At 40.1% G+C, this 13,183-nt stretch overlaps 2 protein-coding genes across 2 annotated transcripts in view; one reads left to right on the plus strand and one right to left on the minus strand.

Moving 5' to 3' along the window:
- celf2 (cugbp, Elav-like family member 2) overlaps positions 1 to 13,183 on the plus strand; it is a 321,704-nt gene that overhangs the window by 62,524 nt on the left and 245,997 nt on the right. Inside the window, exon 2 of the mRNA XM_050036317.1 lies at positions 3,882 to 3,917. Within this exon, the coding sequence (XP_049892274.1) occupies positions 3,882 to 3,917 (36 nt within the window). The remainder of the gene's footprint in view (positions 1 to 3,881; positions 3,918 to 13,183) is intronic.
- abcc9 (ATP-binding cassette, sub-family C (CFTR/MRP), member 9) overlaps positions 1 to 13,183 on the minus strand; it is a 555,625-nt gene that overhangs the window by 1,142 nt on the left and 541,300 nt on the right. The gene's annotated exons all lie outside the window — the stretch shown is intronic.

The following is a 13,183-nucleotide window of genomic DNA, read 5'->3' on the forward strand; positions in this document are numbered from 1 at the left end:
TGCTATGAGGAAGGGGAGTGTTTTAAACCAAAAAATAACCATTTAATCCGTCATCAGTATAACTTTATTTGAAGAAGCAGAGGAAGAATGGGGCCATTAGCATTAGCAGAGATAGCCACCATGACTGAACAGACAGAGAAAGCAAAACAAGAAGAAACTTCCCGCGGTCACAGACACAGTTTGACTGACAGGTCACCTCTGGGAAGAGCAGCTCAAAAACAAACCACACTAATAAACGCTCACAGTACCAAATATAGAGAACGATTTGTGAAAACAAATCTTGAATATTGCACTTCCACAGTTTGGCAGTTTAATTGAGTCACTGTAACTTCCTCTGGCAACAAGTAAAGAGCCAGAAACAAGTGGAGTTATTTCATCCTAATGGTCCGGGCAAAAACATTAGATCAAATTTAGATTTTTAAAAACTCAAACTTGCAAATTCAACCTTCTAACTTGTCTGTAATGTAAGATCCTCTTGCTCTGGAGCTGCCAGATTTCATCATCCTCGACTAAGCATCATGTAAATAAGAGGAGCCGCTGGTTGTTTGACTGTGTCTTTAGTGTCGTCACACTCATAAACTTGCTCTAATGAAGTTTTATTGGGGTCTTTATAACTTCAGAACTGTTACATTTAAGCTGCAGCGAGTTAATAAGTCATAAGAAGTGCGCAGTGTAAACGTTTTGCTTGTATATATGTATGTAGATTAAAAAATATGAGCGATGGTGTGTGTAGCGGAGTTTTATGTGCAGTGAGTTACGAGTGTCTTCCTTGTACGCGTGTGTATGCGGTGTGTAAACCTGCGAGTGCGAGCAGTGTGTGTTTGATGTTCCATTTACCCTGTTTCATAATTCATGGCGTTGGGAGAATGGACTGAAGCGGAGGTGGCTATCTTGTGTGTGTGTGTGTGTGTGTGTGAGTGTGTGCGCGGCGGGATAACAGGATGAGCGTTTTGTGGTCGGAGATGAAACAGACAAGAGTGTGTCTTTGAAATGCAAAGAGTGGCGATAGCGGTGATTGGCCACTGTGTTGAGGAGGAGCAAGGAGTTTTTTCTTCGCATTTCATCATAATACACACACACTCACTCTCTCGCTCTCACACACACACTGGGTATTAATGACAGCATTGTTAATTCATTATTATTTTATTTACCTCTGTGACATAAAACCCGAGCTAATTTGGTGCAGCTCTGAGCTCTGGAGGGTTGTGTGTGTGTGCGTGTGTGTTGCATTGAGTGTAATACTCGCTCACACAGTGTCTAGTGGTGGGGCCTGGGGACCAATTTATTTACATGCAGTGGAAGAGGAACAGAGGATTGGAGGGAGGGATAAAACAAAAAGGGAAGAAGAGAGAAAGAGGAAACAGCGGGGAATTATGGAGAAAACCCAGTGGAACGAACAAGTTTCTCTACTCTTCCCAAGGACAGACAAGACCAATTTACTATTTAGATGGCTCAGTGTGTGTGTGTGTCTTGTGTGTGTTTTGTTTTGCCAGTATCTTATGTGAGTTGTATCATATTTCCCGAAACACTGCCTTCATCGGCGCCCAACTGTTTTACTTCCACTGTTAAAAAGTACCTAAAGTTAAAGCTGCAAAGCTCCTCTGCAGTCAACGGGACATCACTGATGCAATCGTAGTCTGGGAAAAATTTAACTTTGACTTATGTAAAATGGTAAACTTTTAGTGTAAGCAGTTTCTAAAGAGTGTTGCTATCACTGTGAGAATATGTGTCCATGAAGCGTTGTGTGGCTGCGGATGTCTTAATACAACTTTTAGATTAATATGAGTGAGTTTTACGGGGGTTTGGTTGCACTGTGGGTGGGAAGATGGTTAGGAAACTTTGCTATAGCTGAATTAGAGTTTGGAACCTTGGGGAACGCTATGCATGTGAAGAGATACGGTGTATATACAGTTATGTGTGGCTTTTTTAGAGGAATGAAGGGGTTATTATAATGCACATTTCATTTCTACATTATTTCATTTAATTGCTTTATATTTACACACTTTTATTTCATACTCTTATTCTTACATCTTAAAATTCTTTTCTCTTTACACCGGAGCAACTGTAACAAACATTTTGGGCTGCATTAAAACCGCATTGGATTACCGCACCTTGAAAAACGCACAGTATATAAGGTCTAGCATCAACCAAAGCTAGCAGCATGCGATGTGGGTTTGCTTCGCGTCATTAAAAACATGGGGGACAGCAGTGACGGCGCTCCAGAGATTTTTTGTACCTTACTGTTAACAGAGTGGTTGGTCAGCAGGCAACCCAGTGGTGCTATTAGTCCCTTGTTCTTATCTACCGTAACAGAGACACTTGAGCAAGCATTTCAGAGACAGGCTGCTTGTGTGTCCAAATAAAATAAAACTTGGTGAAATCATCTCAGTGTATTTATCAGTACTAACGTTTTCAGCACATTTTAACAAAACTGTGATAGTGCTGATGACTGTGATGAATTTGGTCACTGTAATTGTGAAATTTTTGTGCCATTTCATCTTTATAGAGTGTGCCAGGGCTGACGTCAAAACCCGGAAGATTAGCATTGCGCTGGTTCCCGGAAGAGAAAGTGAATGTGATTTTTGCATTGCGTTTTGGATTATGTCAGAAGATAAGCTCTGTGGCTAACACAAGTTTATGATACTTCACATATGAACACCTTTCATACCGCATTTGAAGCTTAAATGTGATCGCCAGAAGTAAAAAGCTAACGTTAGGCTTTAACGGACTACATGACTACTCCACGGTCACATGACTCTTGACGTCACCGCTACTAAGCTTTCAACTGATTTCGTCCGCTTTATTTTAAAAACATTGTATAATGGGGAAATCGGACTGTTTAAGCTAAATAAGAAGCTGTAATGGCGGACTGCCAGCACTCTCGCCTGTTCGGGGGTGATGACGTTTAATGTCCCCGACAGGGTTTGTAGTCTAGTCCTTTTTTACGACACGTAAAAGCTTCAAAATTCACAAGTAGGGTATTTACTGACGTGTTTTATGTCGTAGAACAAAACCTGAAACTTGCTTAAGCTTTTGTTAACCACAGACCTTATTTGAGGCATTTTACCAAAATCCCATTCAAAAAACGTATTGACTTTTAGACGAGAGAACCGGAAGTGCTAAAAGCGCTAACGGAGTTCCGGGTTTACTAGCACACTCTAATGTTGTATACCGTCTTGCTGTGCTAGGGTTTCAATGGTATGAGGTTTTCAAGGTATGATAATCATCCCAGAACATCTAGTTTCATGGTATCATGGTATTACAGAATTCATATTATCAGTCAGAATAAGCCTTAAAGGAATGAAAACAGAAGAGTTATTGTTGGTTGAACAAAAAAAAGTCTCCCCTTTGAAAATAACTAAAATAAAAGGGAGATCCTTCATGCAATTAATTTTTTTTAAATATCATAGATAGCAAAGCAAATGTACACTGTATGATAACCGTCAACTTTTATATCATGTTACACCTTTAAACTGGTACATCACTGCACTTACACACTGTTTATGTTTAAATAATGTAATAAAAACAATATCCTTTCGATCACGTGATATTTCTCTCAACCAAATGCTGAGTTGCTGCAGATTGGGAGATTGTTTGTGTCTATTTGTCACTGAAAGCATGGAGCAGATTTCTATCTGAGAATCATACAGACAGCAGAGTGTCATCAGCGTAAAATGGGAGAATTAGGTCCCAATTCATGGGAATGATATGCTTAGCTTTGTTGACATCCCTGCTTTGGAACTGAAACCAAGTGTTTTTTTGGGTGGAAAATGTTCACTTTTTGCTGCTTATGTCATTTTAATAATCGTTTTATTTGATATTTGTTATTCATTGTGTGTATTTTTCATGTTTTAGTCAATCATTTTCTTCTTGTCTTACAGGCAGGACGCCAGCGACCTCTCCGGACCGATACAAAGGTACTGTTGAACATCTTGTATTCTCTCTCCTTCTTTTCCCCCCTCACTCATTTCCTTCCCCTCAGCCTCGTCCTCAATGAGGCATGCAGTGTATCTTCAGGCTTCAGGCCAAACACTGACTACATCAACAGGCATTGTAGCTCCAACGCTCGAGTGGTGTTGGCGATGTTGTTGGGGGATGGGGAGCAACATGGAAAAATGGAGAGAAAGATGAGACAAGGTTGTGGGTAGAGAGAGATAGATAGAAATGAAGGGAGGGAGAAAAGGGGAAATTGGAAAGGAGAGATGTGACGCGGCTCAGATCTACGGCCGAGGAGGGTCATTAAACTAAACCCTTTGGCGACAGAGCGACAGATCAAGCGAGGGGAGGGGAGAAGAAGGTTTAAATAAGGGCTGGTCTTAAAATAGCAGTACCTATTTCTCATCTGAGGCAGAGTTAACAGGAAAAGGACGAATATCCTGCCCTGAAAACCATCAATGCGCCCCCATCTCTTCCAACGTGGAGAGGGATAGTAGAAGGGAAAAAAGGAGCAGGGACACTTTTCCACCTTTTCGATCCATTTAACATCATATGAACACTCGTAAAGAATTATGGTGCACCTATAATGCTTTACGGTCTGGATTATAATCAGTTAATGCTTACTGTTGCAACACTCGTAATGACTGGTTATCTACCAAAGGACCTAATAATGGAGCGTCTCATAAACATTTAAAGGATGCGTAATGCATCAGCAGGTGTGGCTGTAAGTATGGTCATCAGACATCATTATTTGTTTGTGTTTTTATTAATGAGTGAACTGACCCTTTTAATATTTACACCATAAGAAGAGAGTGGGATTATTTTGCTTTTCAGCATTAGAAGTGATATTGACTAACAATGATTTCTCTTGCTGTGGACATGCCCTTTGCTAAGTAGTTGTTGAGATGAGTAGATGTGCTTTTATTCGGGTGTTTTTGAATGAGGTGTTTCATGCTAGGAAAAATTGCATGTATTTCAGAGGACAAATACACTGCAGTTGGTTCATGATGCATCAGATAGTGTACCAAGTATTAGTTTGGGCAAATTTGAGAGTCTTAAAGGACTGCATTCACCAAACTTGGTGTCAGAACATGGAATTTAGCAGAAAACAATGCAGGAACAGAAATGTTTAGTATTGTCCATTTTGAGCCAGTTATGACTCTTTGATCCGATTTTCACTCTGTAATGAAATGAAGTGAATGTAATAGCTAATGGAACAAATCCATTATAAAACTTGATGTATATTTGGAATATACTAAGCATTAATGTATAGAATATGCAGTTTTAATGGGCTGAAACATTCCTGACCAGTGATGTAGTCCTTAAAGTAACTCACTAACTCCATAGACTTAACCTTTACTTTTTATTTAAGGCCCGAGTAGATGTTCCTTGCACTTTTCGTCCCCGGCCAGGAACCTATTGCTTTGTTAGAGATTATCATTCTTCTGCACACTTGCATTTTTGAGGCATTTTGGAAGCTCCAAAACTGTGTCCGAACTGGTCAACATTGTAAAGCTCTGCAGATTGATCTCGACCAATCCCAGCCATACCTGAGATTGCCCCCCACCTGAGATTGCCCCCCTATTGCGTGGAAGGCCTCAGTTGGGACAAGGTTGCTCCTATATTCACAAAACGTAATATGCACATTGCTGTCATCACTGCGGACATATTTCTCATTTGGCTTTATTAGCTCCGCCCACCATGAAGTCAGCCATTTTGAATTTTGTGCATTTGTCGCGTACTATATGCAAACTTTTTCAAACTTCTCCTAAAAGGTTTATCAGACTTGTTTCAAATTTGAGTTGTATAAGTATCTTGATTATTTATTTTACCTTTATTTAACCAGGAAGTCTCTTTGAGATTGAACATCTCTTTTACAAGAGAGACTTGGCCAAGGTAGCTAAGTACTGCAAATAGGTGATATCTCAAATGATGATGTCATAGGTCATGTGAGAATGCGCTACTACAGGCACTGTACAGGTACACTTTCTGGAACTCCTTTCAGAGGGTTCAACAGATCCATCTCAGAATTGGGCAGCAGAATCTCAAGACCTTCACATTGCCAAACTGTGAAGCTTTTGTGTTTTTATTGAGTGACGTTGCCGTGGCAGCATGGCAAATTTCAGTATTTTGCCATGAGACAGGAAGCTGTTGTAACTCAACTCTTTAAAGTCCAGTCTGCCCAAGATTTGACCTGCTGGATAAGAGTCCAGGCCTGAAGAGATCTACATGCCCACACTGACTCAAAGCGCATCCTACTGACAACAGGAAGTCAGCTACATGTGACTAGGGTTGTCTGATTTACATGTAATTTACATTGTGTGCATGCAATGTCGGATGGTTGCATGAATGCACATTTGGTTCCCCAACATGTTCATCACTGCTTGCAGCTTAATTACCATTGTTTTTATCAGTAATATAACCTCTAAATAAGTACTTGTACTTTAGTAGTGCAGGAAAAAAGGAATAAAAGGTTATGAAGAACAGTTATACAAATGTCTGCCTCATTGTCTCACAGCAGAATTGAATGATATTGAGTTTTAATAATACAGTCCCTATATAGCATCAGTGTAAAGCTACACCTGATTCACAGGCAAACACAGCAGGTAAATCAGCTCAGATCAAAAACAAGATCCAGCACAGAACGAGACGCCGGCGGAGAAGAAGCAAAAAACACGGCAGGAAAAGAAAGAGACGACGACTGTGGCTGTGAATAATTAGGCAAAATAGTTTGCTTTTGTTTTTCTCTCTGATTGGAGAAAACAGGCGAGGCTGTGACTGGCGCATGAGCTTACACACACACACACACACACACACACACACACACACACACACACACACAACCACACACAGAAACGATGTGTGTTACACACTAATCCGCCACACAGCTGCGTCATTCCGGAGCGTGTGTGTTTACTTCCTCTCTGCCTTCACCACCACCACCACCATCACCGCCGCCGACCCCCCACAATCCCCTGCAAACACACACACACACAATCACACAAAAGAGAACTGGGCGTATAATTTGATCCTGTGCTCTCTCCTCCTCTAATGAAGCTCTCTGGCGGTTTGACTGACACCCAGCTCGTTATTTAAGTGTCTGTTTTGGGCCAGGAGGAGGAAGAGGAGCTGGGAGGAGGAGGGGGGAATGGGGAGAAAGAGACAGGAAAAGTGGAAACAAGGGAGCTGGAGGAGAGGATGGGGCTGGAATTGGGAGGATGGGGATGGATAAACGGACGGCAGGATATGAAAACAGGCTGGAAAGATGGAGCGGGGAAGGAGGAAAAGAGAGTCACGGGAGTCGTAGGGAGCAGAGGAGAGGATTCAGGGATGGAAGGGAGGTGAAGAAAGGAGGACAACATGGAGTTTTAAAAAAAGAGGACAACGGCAATCAAGAGAAAAGAAGAGCGTTTGGGAGGAGAAAGAGTTGACGGCGGAAATAGATGATAAAGGGTGTGCAAGAGTGTGTATCTGAGTGTGTGCATGTGAGTGTGTGTATAATTGCAGGTCTTTGTGCTGATAATGTTCTTTGAAGGCACACAGCTGATAATTAGCAAGCGTGGCTCCACGGATGCCTTTCAGCATCGGTCATTATGAGCCACAAACCCACTATTGGCTCTGACATGACCTCCTGAGACGGGGAGGACGGCGCTCGCGCACGCCGGCACACACGCGCATACCGCCCTCCCACGAAAAAATACACAAATCGGCGTAAACAAGCGTTGATTAGCGTATGAATAGCATCAGCTCATGAGTGGAACAGATACAACAGCTCTCTAAAGGCCTCAAGTTCCTCTTTGGCACCAGGGCTGCAGGTGTGTGTGAGACGCACAAATGCACACACACACTTCCTGTTTACAGAGCCAGACACACATAGACAGAAGAGACTATAATTACAGGGATTCACACAATGTGGCGTCCCGGTACGCTGCGTCCGTTATTGCCTCCCCGGTTGCCACATGACAACAGCGGTCCCTCGCCACGGCGACTGCTCAGTGCGGCGCTTCTGGCCCCGCCTCCCCCCTCAGTATTCCCACATCTGAATATTTATGAGAAGAGGAACAGGCTCAGTGCAGTCAGAAGACACTGGCTGGAGTATTCTCGCTCCTCGGCAGTGACAGTTATCAGTGTTAAAGGCCCTTTCCTCAGCTCTAATTTATCCCCCAGTGAGAAAATGTCCGATGAGAGCTGCAGTGTGGGAGACGCACTCACCACAAACGCTCCCAGTCAGCACAACTGGCAAAAACGCGCCGTCATTTGACAGCCAGGAGCAATTTGCTCGTTTGGCGCCAGAACTTATAGGAATAGTAAAAACATGATGAGTCATGCGTTCTGCCCATCAGGAGAGTGACGCAGATTTTTATACAAACACTCTATGATAATTAGACGGGCCTGAGAATCAAGATCAGACTGTTTGTCTCCAGGAAGAAAGAGGATATGAAAACCCTCAAACATCTCTTCTTCTTCCTCCTCACGTCTTTCTCCCCTAGCAGACGCCTGCTGTACAGTCATGTAGTGTAAAGCTTCAGTAGGCCTATGTGAAGAGTTTTGTGCCTTGCTGAATGGCACTTAAAACGTATGTATTCACTTCCTGTAGTGGTATCAAACCTTACAGATTGTACGAGAAGGGTCTAACTGCAGAGCTCCAGGCTCGGGCCCTCTCCTTCGTCGCACCCTTTCCAGTCCCGAGCTTGGAGAAGGAAGTGAAATGCCAGAAACGACCATCAGCGTTCAATAGTTTAAATTAGCCACACGCCCTCCATCAATCACACAAAGTTACACAGTACCACCTAATATTTCAGTGTAACTGGAATTTACAAAGTGAGGTTAGGTGACATTATGCAAAAACAAATAACTTTTGCTAACCTTACGAGTTTGCTATTGTTAGCTAACAAGATAGTATTGTTCATTCTATACCGTAATGTTAGCCTTCGTTAGCAAACTTAGGTTAGTAAGTAGGTCATTTGCTAACCTCAAGAGTTTGCTGTCGTTAGCTCACATGCTAGCTTTGATAACTTTATATACAGTAACGTTAATGTTCGCTTAGCAAACTCAGGTTAGTAAGTAGTAAGTAGGTTATTAGCTAACCTTATAAGGTTGCTTTTGTTAGCTAACAAGCTAGTATTGTTAATTTTATATACAATAAGGATAGCTTTCATTAGCAAACTCAGGTTAGTAAGTAGGTTATTTGCTAAACTTAAGAGTTTGCTGACATTAGCTCACATGCTAGCTTTGCTAATTTTATATACAGTAATGTTAGCTTAGCAAACTCAGGTTAGTAAGTAGGCTATTAGCTAACCTTATTAGTTTGCTTTTGTTAGCTAACAAGCTAGTATTGTTAATTTTATATACAGTAAGGTTAGCTTTCGTTAGCAAACTCAGGTTAGTAAGAAGGTTATTTGCTAAACTTAAGAGTTTGCTGACATTAGCTCACATGCTAGCTATGATAATTTTATATACAGTAATGTTAGCTTAGCAAACTCAGGTTAGTAAGTAGGTTATTAGCTAACCTTATTAGTTTGCTTTTGTTAGCTAACAAGCTAGTATTGTTAATTTTATATACAGTAAGGTTAGCTTTCGTTAGCAAACTCAGGTTAGTAAGAAGGTTATTTGCTAACCGTAGGAGTTTGCTGTCGTTAGTGCACATACTAGCTTTGTTGATGTTAGCTTTTGTCGGCAAACTCGTAGTTAGTACGTAATAATAATTTTATGGACCGTTTCATTGCTATTCTGTTGCTAGGGCAACAACTTTGGTCCCTGTTTACTTCCTGTCAGCTTCTGCATTAACATTCAAACAGGAAATACAAAGGGACCCATTTAGAATGTTTATGTTGTCCGGTTTGAAACAGTCTATATACAGTAATGTTAGCAAACTCAGGTTAGTAAGTAGTAAGTAGGTTATTAGCTAACCTTATGAGTTTGCTATTGTTAGCTAACAAGCTAGCTTTGTTGATGTTAGCTTTAAAAACTCTTAGAGTAACAATGTAACTTGACAAGTTAGTTATATCGGAATATTAAGGTTTTATTGTGTACTTGTGTACTGGTGAATGTCATGTGGCAGATGCATGATAATATCAGCACGTCATCAGTATTGGCTGATATCTGCTGATATCGGCTTTAAAATGAACTATCAAAATTGGCCAACATGCTTTTTTGTATTTTGCCCAATAAATTATCACATACATTGAAAACTATTGTATTTCATGTCTCCATCTGCTGGCCGGCCATCAAGATAAGAGTATGCATGCATAATATGATGCTAATTCCACTGCAGAGGAGACTTCATGATCACAAAGCTTAGGTGGGGAAAAACAGCATTATATTGATATCGGTTATCGGCCAAATAATTTGTTATACATCTGCATATCGACTGAAACATCCAAAATCATGCATCCCTATCATTAAGAGTAAGATTGGTCTCAGCACAGGAGGTGGGTCCATGTCTGGAGCTCTGCAGCAGGACGCTATTGGACTCTACCACTTTTATTTGGATTAGGGCTGCAGTTAATGATTATTTTTATTGTTGCAGAAGCATACAATGCCAATGTTTTTCTGGCGATTGGTTGTGATTTGTATTTTCTTGATTAGTTGATTAGTTTGGTCTACAGAGTGTCAGAAAATGGTGGAAAATGTCAGTCGGTGTTTCCCAAAGCCCAAGATGACGTCCTCAGAGGTCTTGTTTTGTTCACAACCCAGAGATATTTAGTTTACTGTTAAAGAGGAGGAAAGAAAATAGAGGAGTTTTACATTTAAGAAGGTCGAATCTGAGATTTTTTCCTCTTAAAATATGACTTAAATAAATTATTTGATAAGCAAATTAGTCGGCCATTAATTCAATAGTTGAGAGCTATTGATTAATCGATTAATTGTCACAGCTTTAATTTGAGGAGGTTTTGAAAAATCATATCAAAAACGCTCAGGTGTCATGATGTCATCAGAGTGTGGCTGTCGGTCAAATGAAGAGATGAACACTAAGAGTTATTTCATTGTCCCATCATTGCTTACAGATGTTTATGGCTGAGGGGCAAAATAAACTGCATGTTAACTGTCACCGAATTTCTCTCAAATTTCTTAGTTAGCCTGACAGATATCTCAGCAGGTAGAACCAGAGCTGTCTGTGTGGCTAGACACCAGCAGGGGTAAGTGAGGATATCTAGGTTTTGTGATTTGGGTGAACCGACCCTTCAGAAAGTTGTTTTTTTTTGTTGTTTTTTTTACCCCGTCTGCCCTTCATTTTCCCACCTGGTGTCTGGATCCAGACCGTCACACACACCCCTCCCTCGTTCTGTGCACTCTGACTGTCGCAGCAGGGAAAAGTGGGATTGAAATTCTCACTGGGTTTTTTAATTGTGGGAGGCTGGTGCTGGTGTCATGCTCACTGTTCATCCATTTTTCATCTAAACACATGAATTATGAAGAACTGCTAATGACGGGGAGGGACGGAGAGGAGGGTGGGGGAGGAGGGCGGGGGAGGAGGGAGGGACGTCTGCAGAGAGCTGGACAGGCGCTTAGACGCCTTCTCTGCCTTCACTTCTTCACAATCTGTCTTTTCTCTCTCAGGAACGTTTTTCTTTCTCTCCGAGTGACACGAGTTCAATTTGTGGACAAGGCACACACACACACACACACACACTGGGTGGCAGGTGAACATACAGTGGCTCGGGAGGGGCTTACTTCTTTGTGTGTGATTCAGACCATTGACCTGGAACACATTGGGTACTGAGAGAATAAAAACTATTACACACACAGACACACACACACACACACACACACACACACACACATGCGCCTAGCCTTTATTACTGCTGTTGGAGGTCTCTCCAAAAAAGCAATAATGATAATGATAATCGTTTTCATATCACTTATTATTTGTGTTTTTTCATTATTTTTATGTTTTTTCTTGGTCATTTTTTTTTACAATAATGTAATTAATTTTAGTATTTATTTTTTAATGTATAATTGATATTATTATTTGTTTTATTTTTACAATTTATAAATAATAACTATAATTATATAGGTATTATTATTAAAGGTAGTAGTAGTCGTGAATTATTACGTTTTATTTAGTTCTTTTAGTATTAGTAGTTGTATTAATATTTGATCTTTTTAAATTAACTAATATTATTTTATTTATTATTTTATATATTTATTGTTTTTATTATTTAAGACTTATATTTTAATTTTTTTGTTATAGTCTTTTATAATTGGTTGTTAATGAATTTCAATAACATTAATCATTATAATTCATATATTTTTCCAGTTTGTTTTTATAGCATTTGTCATCTTAACATTATTAATTATTTATTATCTCATTTTTTATGTATAATGTATTTTAAAGCATTTTTTCAGTAGTAGTTTATTATTAATAATATTCATTAAAATAATATTTTTATTTTCCTAATTTTATTTATTTGTTTTCATAGCATTTGTCATCTTTATATTGTTATTTGTTCTTTATCTCACTTATTTTTATTCTTTATGTATAACATTTTCTAAATAGTCCTTTTCATTATAATAATGCTTTTATTTTTCCAATTGAATTTCATTATTTGTTTTCATAGCATTTATAATCTTTATATTATTATTTATTCATTATCTCACTTAGTTTTTTAATTATTTATTCTTATGCTGATTATTTTTTTCTTTCACATAATAACATTATTATATAAGTCACATTTCCCCAAGATGGCGGCAGTGACAGAGGTTACCATGGTTATCAGCGACACATCCTGACCTCCTCGTTCTTTTGACGTAGTCTGTAAATCAATCCACAAACACACACACACACACGTGCAGACACACACACACACACGTGCAGACACACACTTTGTCACATCTTCCATCCTCCTGAAACACTGCTGGTATGAGAGCGTCCAAACTACCACACACACACACACACACACACACACACACACACACACACAGAGCGGCATGCCCCAGGGTGTTCTGGGATAGTGGAGTGTTTTTTCTTCCAGCTGATGCTCTCGAGGTGGGGGGGGAGCTGGAGTCGAGGGTGTGTCGTCTTCACATTCCAGCATTTCCTAAAACAACAACAGTATTTATTTATAACACATTATTTGTTATTAGTGCACATTTAATTCCGTCCTGATTGCACGCTCGCTCTTACTACCAACTTCCACCCCGGCACAAACCTCATTGTTGCTGTAATTAATCATTATCGCGTTAATTTTGAAGCATTCGTTTGATTAGAACACCACTCGGAAAAAAAAAAAGACCCACACTGGTT

The sequence above is a fragment of the Epinephelus moara genome, chromosome 23, assembly GCF_006386435.1.
Source record: "Epinephelus moara isolate mb chromosome 23, YSFRI_EMoa_1.0, whole genome shotgun sequence".
NCBI lineage: Eukaryota > Metazoa > Chordata > Actinopteri > Perciformes > Serranidae > Epinephelus > Epinephelus moara.